Source organism: Dromaius novaehollandiae, chromosome 26 (assembly GCF_036370855.1).
Source record: "Dromaius novaehollandiae isolate bDroNov1 chromosome 26, bDroNov1.hap1, whole genome shotgun sequence".
Lineage (NCBI taxonomy): Eukaryota > Metazoa > Chordata > Aves > Casuariiformes > Dromaiidae > Dromaius > Dromaius novaehollandiae.
The window spans coordinates 7499893-7518760 of record NC_088123.1 but is presented as its reverse complement, the minus strand read 5'-3'; the positions used below and the strand labels follow the sequence as shown (position 1 = coordinate 7518760).

General features: G+C 36.7%; 1 protein-coding gene and 1 long non-coding RNA gene across 2 annotated transcripts in view; one reads left to right on the top strand and one right to left on the bottom strand.

Moving 5' to 3' along the window:
• The window catches only part of LOC112996711 (uncharacterized), a 178170-nt gene extending 173391 nt beyond the window's left edge, over nt 1-4779 (top strand). Inside the window, exon 4 of the long non-coding RNA XR_010385187.1 lies at nt 19-4779. This is a non-coding gene — a long non-coding RNA (uncharacterized LOC112996711). The remainder of the gene's footprint in view (nt 1-18) is intronic.
• Nucleotides 1-18868, bottom strand: part of UNC5D (unc-5 netrin receptor D) — a 171415-nt gene that overhangs the window by 59097 nt on the left and 93450 nt on the right. Inside the window, exon 5 of the mRNA XM_026122357.2 lies at nt 742-922. Within this exon, the coding sequence (XP_025978142.2) occupies nt 742-922 (181 nt within the window). The remainder of the gene's footprint in view (nt 1-741; nt 923-18868) is intronic.

Sequence of the window (18868 nt, the reverse complement as noted above, 5' to 3'; positions counted from 1 at the left end):
GTTTTTTACATTCTGCAGGTAAACTCCAAGCTGAAGTAGGAGCATTGCCACCTGCGAAGCATCAGAACAAAATTACATAAAGGACATGGTGTCAAAAACCACAAGCATTTGCTTTGGAAGAGTAATATGATAAAAGGTGCAATCACTGATGGAAAGACTCTGAGCAGGAGGTAAAAGTAGGCACCTCAGTGTTTTAAAACATGCTTTGCTTAAGTGGTAAACAAGATTTTTTTTTTTTAACAGGGTGGTTTAGGAATGCTCTGCCTCCATCAATAGAATGTTACTCTCTAATGAACATGGAGATCAACAGGGAGTGGTGATAAAGTAAAGGTTCTGCTCTTTTCTCTGTTGCTGTGTAACATCTAATTCATTAGTTAGTGCTTATACACTGCAGCGCTCCAGATCCAATTACAGCAACCCTTTAAGCACCTCCCTAGGCACATGCTCAAGTGTTTCCTGATAACAGGCAAGGATTATCTGTGTGGTTTAGCTTATAATTAGATCTTATTAATAACTGGAGCAAGGGTTGTTATTATTGACATAACTTAACGAAAACCTCATAATACTTATCACTGTAAAAAGGCATCATCTCATCCTTGAGCAACAGAACTAAAATTCATCATAACAGGAATGAAGTTAGCCACTTGATTTATAAATAGTTGGATGTTAAAAATACGGGGTGCTTGAGCAGTAAGCACACACATTAAGCTTTTCCATAATTACTGAATATTTTTCACTGACCATATACCACAACAGTCGCAGACATGCTCCTTCTCTTGGCAACAATGTTAGCAGCCATGCAGGTATAGTTCCCAGAGTCAGACAGACGTGCCTGACGAATGATGAGGTTGTGGTCTGCTCTGGTGTCAATGTTCTCATCCAGGTTCGAATCAATGGGCTCCTCATTCTTTAACCATTCCACCTGCGGAGAGATGGAGAAGAGAAAATCATGAAATATGAAAAGATGGAAGCAGGAAGTCTGCAAAATTATTCCAATATTTCAAAGAATTCATTAATAAATTTCATTTTAACCTCTATTACAATCATTAAGATAAAAACAAAGCTAGAATACAGTTCCCAACAAGGCAGATATTCACAAGCTGAGAAAAGAAACCATTCCTATCCTGAAAGCCCTGGAGCTTATTACAAAGGCACAACAAACACAACGCTAGCTGGTATTGTAAAAGAGAAAAAAAAATGGCACAAGCTCATCCAGAGTTGCAAGTAATGTGGATTATAAGGAAGGGGTTATTTTTGTTCTACTGGGGGAAAGGGAAGATAAGGAAGAAGGGGATAGGAAAAAGAAAGGAGGAGAAAAATTAATCACTGTTTTCCTTGTGCTGTTATGTAGTTAGGAAGCTTTAATATTTAATCCTAGGAATCAGAAAGCTAAGATAAAAAACATGGGGTCATTCTAGTTGAACATATCATTTACCCCTGGTTCTCTTCACCATAAGTAGTAAAACTTGAACATGAAATCATTTTCTTAAATATTTGCATCTTATTATTTCCCCTATATTTCTTCTTGAATCTATATCCTGCATTTTGTTTTCTTTGCAACTATTCATTTATCCAAGTATTGTCATGTTTAGGAGAGTCCTTTTGGTTTCCCTAAGAGAATGAAAAAATGGGGAAAATATCTGTAAACCTGTAAAGCCAAACCAAGGCACTTGATGCATTAGTCTGATGTCCTTATTATTTTGATAGGAAAGTATTTGTTGGGACTCAAGGAGCAGAGAGACACACATGACCAAATGAGATCAGCAGTCTAAGTGAAAGTCAACTAATGACTATCACGTTTTTTTCTAAACCTCGGGGGTAGTAGGTATGGGCCAGTAACTTAGCAAGACTAATTTTTATTCAAAGGAAATGGAATAAAATCTTAACCTCTTAAACACTTATTTTTCTCTCTTGGAATTAAGATGACTGCTCTTGATATATACTGCTTTATATGTTTGAACCATTGTACAATGAAAAATTAAGTGTCATACTACCCAGGGATGATACATGGATAATTATTGTTAATTCCACTTTTTTGAGAGAGAAACAGAGAAAGGATGAAATCACTTGCTCCACATCACACACAGTGAAAGAGCTAAGTCTTCATAACAGACTCCCAGTCTGAATAAACATCCTTCAACCAGGAAGCCATTAGTATTTGTTGCCAAGGAACATTAATGTTGTATATAATATATTCCTATACATCTCCTCTAGTTCACCAACCAGTGTTTCTCTGAGTAGACCCAGGAATTAACTGCAAAGCATTTCTCTACTTGAAACATTTAAACAAAATGCTTGAGGCATGGTAAGCTGCTGTGACAGAACTGAAAAATTAAAAATAGAAGCAGAAAAAACAGATCCTATTAAAAGACTTAACAAATGTGACTCATTTTAATAGCTTTTCTAGACCTGAAGGAGGTATGGTTGTACCCTGAAGCCAAATACCTTTCTCATCTCAGTACAGATGAATAACCTCATTTGGGAACTTGTGGCAGGACTTGTAACTTTGAGGTAATGAGCCTATGGATTTGCTAGCTACAGGCATTCATTAGCACACTGTTCTGTGCAGATGGTCTGCAATTTGTAGATTTTCCAGTTTATAAACAAATCTGCAAAAGCTGACCATCAAAGCCAATTAGTTTTCATGCCAGACAGCAGGTTTCTCTTCCAGTGGCATCAGTCATTTTGCTTAGCTGGGGACAGAAGGTGTGCGACTGACATATCCATAGCTTCTCACACCTCCATGTCACAGCATGGTCAGCTGGGAGCTTATCTTGAAAAGAATCTGGGTTTATGGCACTGTTTCCTTACATGGTAACTCTGGGAGTAAACAAACAGATTGCTTTACAGATCTGTTAAAAGAGGCATTAGCTGAGTATGAAATATATTACACATTTAATACAGAAAGTAGTCAAAAGATTTTAGTTCAATGAACTTTTCTCCCCTGACACTGTTAGCCATCAAAGATAAAATGTCATCATTAAGGTTACCATTCAGCATTCAAAACTTACCTGTTTTTATTTCTACGTCCTCATAAGGCTCTGTCATAATGCTGAGTTTTGTTGTGTTGTTATTTTGCCGCTCAGATTTTAACTTTTTTTTTTTTTTAAAACAACCTCCTTTGCGAAAGTTTAAAAAGTTTTGTGGGGACTTGAGCTTGTATGGTACAGTGCACATCAGAATAAGCATTTAGAGTGAAGTATCAAGACAGTGAATTACTAAGGTAAGCTTCAGCTCATCAAAGAAACCAGTGCATGTCACATGTACTCTGTTGTTCAGCCTCAAAGATGATCCACAGAATTGTTTAAGTAAACCTGGAGGAGACTTTGAGCCAAAAGTCCCACTCCCTGACTTTATTCTCCTTACTATTGTCATGAGATATCGATCAGTCAGTCACGGTCTGTCCCAAGCTTAACACACCCAGTAGTTTAGGCACCCCAATTTCCACTACGAAAAGCATCCTAGGAAATCACATGGCTAGCATTCATACTCCTTTCCTTTCATACCCCAGTCTAGATGACCTAGCAGACACTTTGATCTGTACTGACTGAAGGTGGCCAGCTACAGCTCTGGAGTAGTAGCAAAACAACCTTATCAAAGCCAGTACTCCTGAACTCTTCCTTAATAGTATCTATTTGAATGTATTCACCCAGTTATATTATATTTCCCTTTGGTCTGGGTAAAACAAGGAACAATCAAGTAATCCATCTCCTATTCAGTCTCCCTTGTGCAGTTAACTTTAATACTAGTTATCGCGGAGTAGGTTCCAAAACAGAAACTAGGAATGCAATTTAAATCATGGAACAACAGCACCAGTGTAAAACAAGTGACAGAAATTCAATGGTCACAGTCAGAATTAAACCCACTTTATGTGCAGTGTAATGACAAACACAGATAGCAATATTCAACGAAATGACAAACCCAACTAGTATTACTGGAGACTGCAGTCCATAGTTTCACAAGTATATACATAAATTTTTCATTTTGGCTCTATCATCATATGAGTTTTGTGTGGGGTTTTTTTTTTTTTTTTGATTGTTAGGCTCGTTTTTGATGGTTCTGATTTCTGTTACACCAGCACTTTGGAACCTCAGGCTATTTTTCCTCTAGACAGCTCAGTATTTTCCAGGAAAGAGCACACTGATCCATTGTTTACTGAGCATAGGACTGCAAGGCATGGTGAATGAAAAACGTTTACATTAATGCAAAGCATTTAAAAGAATGATGATCAGTGTGAAGGGAGAACATTAAACAGACGGCACATAAACGTGAAAGTGTTGAGATGTGCAATCAAAAGATGATTTGTAAATGAAAGCATTCATTGCCTTTTGCTTATCTGGAGGCTTGATGACACTGCGAATACTCATCTCTAATTCCAGCCTCCCCCTTCCTTGAAGAAAAAAAAGGACTGCTTCAGACTCACTCACTGTCTTTACCTCAGCAGACTAATGCTTTCAAAGAAGAACTACGGGTTGAATTTAAAGGATAAACTGATAAATTTAAGGGACTCTTGATGACAAAAGATTGTTGTTACCTGCAGTGATGCAAGCTTTCTTTTGAGAATTTCAAGACATACATTCACATCAACCAAATGAAATAAAGGCAACAAAGAAACCAACCATGTCTTCATACTGAAATGAGGCCTGCGTTCTGACTTTCCAACCTGGGACCTCTGAGGAGTGGACTCAAAACTCATCAGCATTTAACCTCCCTTGCTTTATCATCAGTGGAGGTCATACAATTGCTTGTAACACACTGAAAATACATTTCCTTCTTTAAGTCTGTCTGAAGATCTTAAATGTTTCTATCTTGAACTAAACTTAAAAATGACTGTGTGTAATATTCTGCAAGTTTATACATGCAAATCCAAGAGCTGTCACAGAGTTTTCAAACCGGCTCAGAATTAAAATACTCCCATCAGCTTCTAACAAAGGCTAATCACGTAATGATCTAGAAAACTAATGCACGGGCAGATATGGATTAACTCAGCTGCTACGTATTGGGTGGCAGTAGGTGAATTAGCATAATCATAAATTTGTTCCAATTACAGAAAGCAATTATCAAAGACCAGCTTACAGCATTATCAAAATGAAATCAGTTAAGTACACCATATGCCAGGTAGATTATGATAGGGGTTAGAGAACTCTTTTTCTTTAAAAATAAAGCTTATCCAAACTCAACCATATTTCTGCCTACTGTATACAACATAAGAATATTTGTCAGCTTCACACCACAGGAACACAACTACCACTGGAGATGCTGTAGTTGATGAAATCTCACTGTGTGCAAAATAAGTAATATATGCATATGAACCTTATTTAAGGTTTAACCTTATTTAAATATGTATCCATACAGATACTATGAACACACATCTTCCGATTGCCATAGAACAAATTCACACACTCTGGAGGCTTGCAAATATCATGAGAATACTGATGGAGACAGGAACTGAGCTGAGTTAGAGACTGCAGGAAGGTGCTGGCAAAGGTTGCTATGGCTCCTTTAAAACTCTCCTCGTTCTGTGGATTGCAGCCATGGCGTCTATGGGGACAGAATGTTATGCCCCGAAACCTCAGCTCTTTCTCAGCCTGATGACACGGTCACTGGGGGCATGTCATTTCACTTTGAAGGGCACTGTGTTAGGCCTTTACACAGACATCATCTGTGTAATTCAGTGAGAAAAGCTGACTGACTGCCAGTGAGGAAACTATTCTTCTAGCTAAGCATTATTTCTCCATTGCCAAATTTCATGGGGAGGCTCTACAACTGTTAAAATTCATGTAAAAAAGGCAACTTAAGACTATTCTTATTTACAGTAATAGAAATTTCTGGTTTTGTTTTATTGTTTAAACCCTGAAGACAAGATGGTACATCAGGTATCGGTCACAGGCCTCAAATGATTTGGTGTACTAACGGTTCTTCATCAATTCCTAGGTCTTATTTAAACATCCTGAGAGCTGACTGCCCACGACTAAATTTTCTATTCTTTCTAGTGTATTTTTTTTTTTGAGAATATGAAGAGATAATATCCAACAGGAACAATACCACCCAGAAATCCTTTGGGCACATACAATAATTTTATAGGTCAGAAGACAAAAGACCTTGGTACTCCTGCTTTTAGATTATGCTATCCTGCCCTTTATATACAACATCTGACTTTCTCATGTGGTCAATAACCAGAGTACACATAAATCAGAGATAATATAGTTAGAATATCAGCTCTTCTTGAAGAGAGAATCAGTTGCTTTCTGGATGCAAGATAAACACTTTGTGATTTTAAGATGGAAAAGGTCAACACCTGACTTAGGGCAGCACAAATATTTCTTACAGCATAGTCAATTTACAGATTTTAAATATTCTCCCTTTTAAATGCAGAAAGTAGTAAATACATCCTTAACCTTCTTTTAAGCCACTACCTCTGTCCATTAAGTCCTGAGAGAACAAGCCAATATTTGTATCTTTTGGATAACACTGCTTTAAGAGTCCTGGATCCACTTCATATTCTAAATTTAAGTACAGCAGACTAATGTTAAGAAAGCACGGTAGAGAATGCAGTGAATAAACAGGTATACTGCTGCTCATGAGAGTGCAGATAATTACACTAAACACAAATTGCTCATCTCTGATACCTTAGGCTTCCCTTGCACTGAGGCAGAGACTGTCTTGTTACGAGGAGTTTGTTCCAAACAGCAAATTTACGGAAGACAATGACAGTAAAAACTTTTCAGATATTTGGCCACACCTTACTAGACATTAATTTAAAAACAATGACCTGCAGTGAAGTGCTTTTTAACCTCATGTTATGTCATTGGCTCAAAAGAAGGCTCAAGACTTTTTTGTTCTCATTTCTTTATTCTCAAGTTTCTCCCTCTTATCCATACATCCACCTACTGTTGGGAAGATGCACATTGTCACATCATTATTAACACTAGCCATAAATTTGCAAGGATCAGAATTGTTTATCTGGTAATAAATATTATCAAAAAGCATGTTTAGGGAGGAGTTGTTAAAATACCTATATATGGTAAAATTACATGTAAACATTCCTATGACACAGAGCACAAGAGTGTGTTGGGGGGCAGAAAGGGAAAAAAGAGACAAATGTGAAACAGACCATTTGAAGAGCAATGCAACAAGAAATAATCTGTAATGCAGGTGCACATATGTGTGTCCCATGTCAGTAATGTTTGACAGATCCATCATCTGTTTTTAAAATAAATAATCCTTCCCCACAACTTTCAACAGAAAGGAATAAAGTTTGCAAATAAAATTTTGAACTAACAAAACCAAGCTATCCAAACTGACAAAACCTCATTAACAAAAGACTCTTGGAGACACCTCTTTTTTGGCTCTTAGTTCTTCTCACACCCCTATAGCGACAACTACAGAACACAGAACATCTTAAAGTTGATTCAAATGCCATTTTCCCTGTTGCATATCAATGTACTTAATTCAATATAAATAATACAAAAGGCATATCTCCACTTTAGCTCTTAGCTCCCTAACAACAAGTATTATGCTGCTATATATACAACAGAACTAGGCAATACGCATTTTCTCTAAAATCTGACTTTTCATTAAAAAAGAAGGAAAAAAAGTCTGAGAACTTCCAAAACTTGAAGTATTTCATCCCTATCTGAAAGCTTTTCTTCTTTAACCAGAGAACAAAACAGATTTGAAGAAAACACTTATTTTCCCCAAAAAACTGATTTTAACAGAAAACGCTTTTTGCAAGAAATAGGTTCTCCCCCACATCATGATTAAGAACAGGTATATTTGGCATCTGCTTCTAATTAGGCTGTGGAGAAGCCACTTTCCTCACTGACCACAGAACAGGCCCAGGAAGATTATATCTCTAGGCTAATGTTAGCTTTTGTGAATGTTCCCTCCCATACTAATCAGCTCAGGCCCTTGCCTAAAAAAAGCTTTTTCTACCTTATCACTGATTTAGGTCTCATATTCCCAAACCTTTAAAAAAGCCTTATTAAAAACGGCTTTTTGCAATGTCCTGTAATGTTTAGGGAAGGGAGCAAGATACATTCCCTTCAAGACTGTGCTCTACCACGGAACTCTTACCTCCAAGAATTCAGGTGTGCGTAGCTTGAGAAATCTTCCTCATGGTAAGCTAGAATGGATGAGTAAAGGCTTAAGGCAGGGCAGGTGCTCCAGTCACAGAGATGCATTAAGATGGCAACATATCTTTGTTACAGTTCTGTTTTGCTTTCTACCCTAAAACTTGACCAAATACGCAGGAGAAACTTCCCAACAGCATAAATCATCATGGGAGATCAACCAAAAACAACAGCCAGTTTGCCAGATACAAACCATTCATATCTACCTTTATTATCACATAGTTATTTTATCAACACGATCAAAAACATTATTAATCTTCCTTCAAGGAGCCTTTCACTAGCAACACACAGGAAGCAGGTCAACTGTACCTGCTGCATTTTTAAAATTAATCCACTGAGGGAATACTGTTACAGAATCGTTTAATCATGGCGCTGTCATACTGTTACGGTAAGCCTATTTTTCCTTCATTAGATTGAATATAATCTCATTACATAAATCTGACACACTGACTAACTCATAAATCAGCCTGGGCTTTTGTTGGCTGTACTGTGAAAAGCAGCACAGGAATCTTCTCTTTGAAAAGATGCACTCAGTCGTTGCAAGAGGGATCATCTGAAAAGAGCCGTATGCTGTTAAAGCACATTTTCTTTCTTATTGTTTCACTTTACATGGCACACAGCTAATGTACTTATTACCTAAACTTCCAATAGCAAGGAAAGCCAAGAGAGGTCATATTCTCTTAAGCACAGTATATACTAATGCTGCATTTTCTTCTGTAACTCAGAGTCTGAGCTATGTCCGGTTTGCAATGAAACAAGCAGTCTTCTGTGTGGGCTTTGAAATCACTACTAAAAATTGATTTTGCTGAATAATCCAGAGGGGTGGGAAGAAGGCTAACATGGGAGGGATGAGTCACAAAGAAATTCATATATGCTCTTCAATAAGTACAGTGACAAACGTGACAGGCTGTATGTTCATCTCCATTTGCAGTGGTAAAGATGAGGGCGCGCATTGGGTTGACTCAGTGATGCTATTTTCAGATTTTGTTATAAAGATAGATGGCTAAATGAACCACTGCTAATCATACATTGTCTGATTGTTAAAGATACAATCAGATCCCCAAATAAGTTTGTCTTTATTCCTCTTTTTGGAGGAATAAGATTCTGACATTAATGGAAATGCTATTTCTTACCTTCATGCAAAAATTTATGAATGAATCAGCATAAATAAACCCAAAGGTTATTGTGTGGGTTTATATGGTACTTGTCCAGTGGGGCAGTGCTCAGAGATGACCTGACTTCAGCTATTATCTGGTAAGCAAGAAATAAATGATCTGGCTGAAACAAATCCCAGTCTCTTTACTATAAAACTTCCAAGACAGGTGAGCAGATTAGATGAGATTCATCTAGTGCTTTTCTTTTTCTAGATAACCCAGAATTTAAGGATATGTAATGAGACACAGATCTTGGTTTAATTAGTATGCAATACACACTGTAAGTATATTTCTCAATACTCTGAATCAAGATGGTTAGAAAGAAACAAACAGCTAAAGGCTCCGGGAATGGTGTTCACGGTGCCACTAGTCAGCTTTGTTTTTCAGTGCACAGGCATTTGGATAGTAATTGTAAGTGTAGCTGACACTGAAAAAACGTTTTTACGTAAGATTAGTGGAAATGTTGTTTACAGTGTTTTGCTAACATGGTATCCTGATATGCAGTATCACATTTATAGCAAGTTTTTAGAGATTAGAAAATCATCACAGAAAGCTTACAGTAATTGAAAACAAAGGATACAAATAAAGATATCTCTGCTCCTGCACTTTTATCTGCTTCTGATCAAACATCACTGCATGGCGTTAAGGAAAAAAAAAAAAAAAAAAAAGAGGAAAAAGGCAGTACCCTACCCATGCTTCGGATTATTGCTCTCAAGAAAATTTAGAATAAAGGCCCAAGTCTTTGAAAACTCAGTGTCAGGGGCACTGCTTAGACAGCACACTAGTAAGTAGGGAATATGATCCAGACTAGAACTATAGTCTCTATTATTTGCTTTCTGTAATCATGCCTGAGATTAGCTGCATCTCTGAACACACCTGGTCTCAGCCTTGATGCTCCCCTCATCAAAAGTGAATTCCACAGCTGTCTCTTCCAGACCCTGAGCAGTAGGTATCAGTCATGCTTAGGCAGCAAGGCTGACTATATTTAGCACTTCCGGTTCCTGCAGGAAGTTTGGGTGACTAGAATGACCAGACAGCTTTCTTACGCTGGTACACAGGGAGAAGGGGTGTTTTAAAACAATTACCTTCTTACGGAAGTCTCTGTTACCTGAAGATTTATCAAATTTAAATGATAACTTAGGTAGGCCAGATTTGAAGTGTCAGACTGGCCCCGTCTGTAATCGTCTTTCCCTTGAAAGTGTGCGCTTATTTTTAATAGCCTTCTTTCGAACTTCGAGTTTACAAGCCTTGGTCTTATACGTAACTTGGCTGCAGCCAGGCACTACTAATCATTCAGGTGGTTTTCTCTTTAAAAGCTGCAAGTTTTCTCACTGGGGAAGGTGAACTTTGAGGCACTCTTTCCCTTCCTCCTCTGTTTCCCGATAATTAACAACTTCTCTCATTAAACTAATATATTACAGTAAACACCCGAATAACCAGGTCAGCACACAGTATTCATAAACTATTGCAGAGCTGTTCTAATTCTGTCAGAGTAACTATTGTGCTTAACTGTCCTTACAAGATCAGGTAACGTAGCACTCTGGTCATTATAATAATATATACGGATCTTAATTTAATTGAATAATATCACCAATCAGACTGAAGTTATGATGTCAAACACATCAGTAATAGGAACTACTAACCATATTAAACTTACAAGGAAAAAAAAGCAAAAAAATTAGTAGAAAATGGGATAATCAGAAGTGACGGTTTGATTTTATAGATCATGATACTTGGATGATTAAGGGAAAAAGTTTCCAGAATCGACAGAGAAAATAAATATATTCATCATGTCACTTTGCCAGTAAATAGTGATTTTAGTACTAATCCTTTACAAAATTCTTTCCAGCAACCTAATTTTTCTTCATATTGCTAAGCATACATAGCATAAACAATTTTAAAAAAGAATGTATGAGGAATTGTTGTTTTAACTAGTCATCATTATTATTTGGCATTTTTCCAAAGTGGTTAAGTATTAAAATCTACATTTGGCTCGAGATTTCCCTGCTTTGTATTTTGTGCCTTCATCAGGCTTTTATAGAGTGCAAGATATTCTGATTAATTAGCATTTCACACCCGGCTTTTCACACACTTACAAACACGGAAATGGAGTAAAGCAGTGAAGAATCATGCTTCTTAGCAGATCACATTATTATTGATTTAAAAACTGGATGGATCGGGAGAAAAAAAACATGGTTTTATCAATTACCAGTAGACACAACTTAACAGTGCAACTTTAGCACTGCAGATAAAGCAGTGACTGTCTTTACCCTGACTGCACTTCACAGATGCAGGATCACCAGTAATATTCAACTGGAGTTGCCTCACCCTCCAGGTCAGTATCAATGTTAACAGTGTTCGCTTCTCATGTGCATCTTTGATTCAAACCCTTTCAGAGCAGTGGATATTATTAATCCAAGTTTGCAGGTGGGGAATACTTTCCAGCTATGAACTCTTAGAACTTCAGTTACTTATGTCTGAATCAAATAGTATCAAATAGTTTCTCACTTAATCTTGATTACCACAGCAACTTTTGTACTCCTGTACTGCACATTACAGAACACAAAGCTATACAATTACACTGTTCTCAAGAGTTATGGTGAATCATCAATACACAGCATAGCTCTTCTTTGTAAATAGTAGTTTTCAGATACAAGAATTTCAAGATAGTTACTGTGAGATCTTACTGAAGTGAAACATCCTTAAGATCTATTAATGACTCATCCTTCTCTACTTCATGTACTTCTCACTGGAGTAAGTACTTAAATGCTACGTATACATTTGAAGAAATACTGTTATTAGTTAACAGATGTGTTACATTAGGCTGTGTTACTGGATGCATACTAAATGCAGCTGAGCACCAGATTCACAACTGTAATAACTTACTGCTTTACCTTATAATATTCTGTTTGCAATTTAAATTTAAATAGGTATAGATTTATGTTTGGAGAAGTAAAACATTCCCTAAACCTTTAATGTGACAGCATTTCAGTCTCACAGTAATTTAAATATATTTATTCCAGATTATAAAATGACCAGCAGAAGTATATTACGTCAACAGAATCTGAATAGAGAGAACCCTTTCTGTATTAGACAGAAAAGGCATGTAGTAAACAGCAATGCAAATAGAAAGTGCAATAACAAATGTGCCTGCTAGGTAGAAGTTGTAAAGCGTCCCGAAGTAGGTATCTACCAATGTGTTCCTGCTTTGCTTCCTCATACCAGCATGGTCGGATTGGTTGAAATGTTTCCCTAATCACAATGCTATTACTACTAACAACAATCTTTTCACCTCTGAAAAAGCATAAAGTGTGCTTTTTTATTATTTATTAAAAAAAGAAAGAATGCAAGTTTTCCCCTTCCTATGAAGTTAAGAAACCATGTATAAGGGGGTAGATTTTTATCTTAAAAGTTTTTTTTTTAATGGAGCTCCCAATGACTACAGGAGGGCAAGGCATCACAAATTGTCAGACTGCACTGCTCTCCTTTGGTCCCATTGTGACATACATCCTTAGCCCCACTGCACTGTTAACTACATACACACATGTCTCTGCAGAGAGAAAGGAAAAAGCTGTTTATATTAAGAGTCCATTCAGTGTGGGTTGGTGACAAAAGATTCAGGAGACAGACATGTTTGGAAATATGCAATTAGACAAAGATTTGGACAAGAACAGGGAATTCATCTATAAGGCTCTTTGCTAAAAGAACTGAACATATGGCCATGTAAACATCTCCTTTGTTTGTGGGAGAAGACAGCCCACAGGGGAAAAGATCAACATACTTGGGTATTCCTGATATTAAGAGGGAGATGGAGTTGGTAGAGGGGCTTGCTTAGATGTAAAAGGAAGCTTCAGCTGCACAGAAGTCACAAAAATGATAAGGAAGAACAAGAACAGCATCAAAGACAGTTAAGGGCTAAGAAAACAAAATTACTATGAGAACATGGGTTGCCATTCATCACAAGATACTCACTTTCTAGTAATGACATTTGAATCTGCAATGAAATGCAATAGACATGGAAATGCTCTACTCCAAGGACATCTTGCTTTTTCCCCCCTCGCTTTCCCTCTTCTAGATTAGAGCACTAGACACAACTGACAGTAAAACAGTTGCTCCTGTTACGATTGCGAGAGTGCAATTTAGAGAAATGGGCACTAATGTGAGAGGATCAAAAACTGACAGTCTGTTTTACTTCATGTACTTTACTTTACTTAAGTCAGGATATGTCATTTTGTTAACACTGATGTTGAAAAAAGATAAGAAACTGTTTTCAAGACCTTTTTCTATGCACAGGCTCAGTAGCCACATGTGACTCATGCAGCATACCTGGCTGACCTTGTTTGCCCATTCAGGTATGTTTTAAAAGGGGTCTTTGTTTGCTGGTAGGCTGTCTGCAGCAGAAATAAGGATAAACATTACAGGACAACGAGAGGACAATCATTAGAAAAAAAACGTCGAGTTGACAATGTGCGCTCTTCATAACATTTGGAGTTGCTAATGTCCAAAAAAGAGCATCTAAAATACATCCCAAAACAACATTAACTAGTTTAGCAATCAAATCTTAAAAAATGCAATTGTAATGAATGAAACAGGGAAAAAAAATTGACCATTAGCCTTAAGCTGCACAACCAGGTATCTCAATTTACATAATTAGCTGTGTTGCTATGAAATATATATAGCTATACAGCTAATAAAGAATGCTAAAATAATTGCAACATTTTAAAAAGACTACCAGTTCTATGCAAAGGCATATACTTTTTATAGACAATCCCCAATTATATAGAATCACAGTGAAATCTAAGGCTTTTTACTTTACCATATTGAGCAATAGCATTAAAATAGTTTTTACAAGCACTGATAATCACAAGCCTTTCACTTTGAAACCTGTTCTTTGTTTGAACCTCCACAGAATATTACTCCAGGCTCTGTGCATTACGGCTGTTGTTGTAATACCTAATCCATGATCTAGGCTGAGTAAAAAAGGTGCTCAGGGTGTTAAAGATGAAGTAGTACTTCAGGAAAGAAAGACAGAAAGATAACACTGAAGCACTCATCTCTTTCAACAGAGAGAGGTGATGAGGGCAAGGGTTTTGCCTTGTCATTCTTCTATGAAACACAGTCACAGGCATAAACAAAAGGCTTTAACTGAGCAGATGTTTTACAGAACAAAGACGACCTACATATTACTAAATGACTGTCATGCCCTGAACCCAATCAATCCACACCAGCCTGTAATATGTTATCCAAAATAACTGTACATTTCACAATCCCTGTTAGATGCAAAGACAAGTATGAAAAATGAAAATGATGAAGTTGCTCTTAAAAGCAGCTAAAAGCCCAAACTGAACAGGGTACATTCATGTTTGTCTGTGTCTGTGTGTGTGCAAGAGAAAGAAATGGCAGCATTTTAAAATGTAGAACAAAGAAAATTACAGCAGAAATTACTAGAATAATTAAACTGAGCAATTACAAGTAAGCTGCTGTATGGTTTCAGTAAAACAGAATCGACATTTAGAGGTTGCTCAGTTTCATTCAGTAGGGTGTGTTGAGAGCTGATAAAAAGAGATTAAAGGAAAGGTAATTTGATACTTCCAAAAACATGTAAAGACTCTTCAGTAGAATTTTATGTTCTAAATGGTTTCAGAACTGCCTTGTCCACATAAGCAGCCATTTAGTTTTAGTAGGCTAGTAACTGCTGCTTTAATCTGTGGCCTTTTTCACTATATGTACAGTGTTGGATAGGGTCTAATAAAAAAAATTGAATTTCCTTGGGTTCTTTGAAGAAGGAAAAAAAAAAGTCATAATGATGTATATTCCTTGGAGAAATACCTCTTTTCCCCAAATAAATGAATAATTGCTGCTCACTCTGCAAGTGGTGCTGTAGTTAACAGAACCTGATCTCCCAAAAGACAGACTGAATTATGAAATACCAAATTAAAAAAAAAGAAGGAGAAACCACAAGGCTTTCAGAATTGAGTCCATGAAAAATCATGAGCTGCTCAAGGATTCACATGATGTGGCTTTACGCTGGATAAGTTTCTTGGATACAAATATGTGTAGTGACTTATAACTCTTTACTACTTGATGCCAAAAGTGATCTTTTATACAATTCCACACGAAGAATATTCATAAATTAGGTATTTGTGTGATTCTTACTATCTCCTGAAGATGCCGTGGGATGTGTATGAACTGTGATTAAAACACTGCTTTCTAGAATAGTGATTTTTTCCTAAAACATAAGTATTTTTCAAGTATAATTCATGAGTAGTAATTTCACTGAGTACACATACCAGAACAGAAGGAAAGACATTCAACCATAATTTTAAGATCTCATATTTGTCAGCTGGCTTTGCACCCAAATGAGCTGAAGGCTATGTATGCCGTACTATAAGTGTAGCACCTCAGAAGACCGAATTAATTATTTTAATACCTTTATTATACCTTAGAAGTCTGACCTGCTAACCATCATAATACAGCATGGACTACTTCAAGGTGAGAGTGTCTCTTTAGTGAAATTAGCAATTACAAATAAACCTGAATTTGCAATGTGACCAAATTTCTTTTCAGAAACAATACTCTTTGTTAACAGTTGGGAGCAAAACTTCAGTAGTAAGCTGAAGTTCTAAAACGTAAGACAGCTCCCTTATGCAGAGTGGCTGATCCATGTATGGACTGATGCAGCTACTAAACCCTCAGGGAGTTCGAGGCATATATGACACCAGCCAACTACAGAGGAACAACTTCCATTAATTTTACAAGTTTAAAAAATGTCATTGTTGCCTGCAGTAGCTGCTTAAATAAAACCAGTCTTTAGGAAGAACCTACATTTAGATAAATAATCATTGAGACATAGTCCACATACTGAGCTCACACTTGAAAGTGAAATGTCTTTGGTGAAAAATGAAACACACTTATTGTATTTGTAACTAATGTACCTTAGAAGTAAAGCAAATATTGATATTCCAGACACAAGGCGCAAGATCTATAACTAACTGCATAAAATGCATGCTGTTTGCATTTAGTAATCATACTGTTTTCTATAACTAGAAACAAGATTCATTGAACACTGTAATTCACCAGCCTTTTTTGCTAGTGGTTTATTACAATACAGTTATCCTGCTATATTACATTTTACAGTATGTGTACAAGTCCCATAAATATACAAGCCTATGTAAAATAGGCAGCAGTGACTCTCACTACTTTTGGAATACTTGCAGCTTTTGAATTTTATGTGGGTTTCACATTTTGTTGATGTATTTGCAATGGAATATGTACTGCCCAGAAGAGAAATTATTTTACATTTCCATTAAAACCCATAGCGGTAAATAAACCATCAGAACTCATGCAGATATTCACTGGAACATCTACAGCAGTCCATTAAAATGTCAAAATCTATGTTAAACATTTGAAAAAGCAGCACCAGATACAGCATATTTAAAACTTTAAAAAATACATTAAATGATAAAGATATTTTAAAGTATTCTACAAACCTCAGTGGAGCACTCAAATCAACACAAGCTTACACTCATCAGTAGTACAGTTTAGTACAACAGCTGCCCTTTTATTATAAAAAAAAACAGTAGTTGTAGAAAAATCTGCAAGTTGCTGCTAACGCTCATAAATATCACAAACTTTTCAGAGGTTTAGTCTCAGAGAGTATTTATTTATAATAAAAGGGGTTTAGAATAAATTAAGGTCAACTTCTGCTCAGATTTGCACTTCACGCATTGCAATGGACTTCAACAGAGTTTCCCATCAGGCATTTCAAGTTGGGATTTGGCTATTTCGAGCTAATACCATATTTGACCACAAAACCGCAGGCCTCACATTTAGTAGCATAATCACTGCAGCACTGTTCTAGCAAAAGCATGCACAGTCTAGTAAGCTAAAGATTTTTAGGTTTTTTTCTTTTTTTTCGAAAATTAAAGGTTTATAAATGCTAATCTCAAACACCATGTTTATGTGTAGCTTCAGTAGAAAGGGCTTGAATTTTCTAAGTAATAGTATAAATCAACAGTAACTACTGAAAATGATAGAACTTACTAAATTCACCACAAGCTAACCGCATTTATTTCAATGACAGTTACAGGAATTGCTCCATTTTTACAGGAGTACCAGTTCCACATCATTCTTCAAATTTAAGACACTAAGTTCACATTAAATCCAGATCTCAAGAAGGTCACAGAAACTCGTTTTGATGGTTAATTTGAATATGGAAGCTGGCTGTCCAATTAAAACAGCATTAAAAAAACTGATTATCAAGCCCAGTGAATTAAACAGGAACAACCTATCACACCCTGAGAATTTCAAAGCCCTTGTGTCAGTGATGGAAAACGCATATGCCCCCAACATATCACAACACCTGCCCCAAATAGAGAAAGGAACTAAAACAAGTTGTTTAAGGAGATGACTAGCTACAAAAGTAAGCACTTATTTTTGCCCCCCTACCCCAAAGAAGTAATAATTTACTCTCTGAAGCAGTAATAAAGTGAAACATACAGAACACACTATCCCAAACTTAACTAAATGGGTATTGACTGAGTACTTTCCAGGCAGTGGTTCAAGATTGGTTTGACAACAGTCACGGAGTACATCATCATGGCTATCAGGAATCAGACAGCAAGAAGGAATTACCATCAATGAACTAGAAAGGATGTTATAATTTATTCTGTTTGCTGACTCTATCCCAAAGCACCAGGATCTATTAATCATATTGATTCCAGATGCTACATGTAAGCTGGTACAGAGCTGCGCAAATGACAGAATCAAGTTGTCCACATTCTTCATTGTTTTACTTTGAAAGTAACTGAGTTTGTCACTGAGATAAAGCAACTCTAGCACTCAGTATGTTCTTAAAATTAATAGAAAAGAAAATATCCTTTGGCAAGAGTACAGGAAAACACTGAGGTATGATTAGGGTGACCAACCTGCCAGCATTATGGATCTTTCTTATGAAAATCTTTCCAAAGTTGTTTTATATAGTAAAGATAATAGGTATGAAAAGCACTATATTATGTTAATGGCAGAACTGTAATACACAGGAAAAAAAGCAGTACATGTATTTTTCAAGGATGAGGGCCTGATACATGTTTAGAAACTCACAGGTTGCATCTCCACTTCTTTTGACTTTGTGTCTCAATTTAAAGCTGAGATTTCCAAAAAAGAGAGTAACGGCACTTGATGACCCAGATGTGTTTAACTGCTTTAGATACCTCTGTGAATCTACATGTAAAGGGTTACGGAACCTTTCTTTCAAAATGTAGCAGCATCTAGAAGTTATTTTACTGGACTGTACATGACATCAAGTGCAATATCACACCTTAGCTCCCTGGTCCTGCTATCTGAGCCATGCAAATGCTGTGTTACACCAACAGGGGCCCTAGGGGAAACCAGCTGTGAGCTGGAGGGGAACAAGAAGGAAAAAGACCTCAAAGAGTATGCGCTTTAAAGAATTATTATTCCAACTGGGAAGGGGGAAGGAGAAAAAAGTATCAAACAATGGAGAAGAGACAGAAAATGCTAATATTCGAAGTACACATGGAGGGCAGGAGGCTTGTCAAATGCAGCAAAAGGGAGGATCTA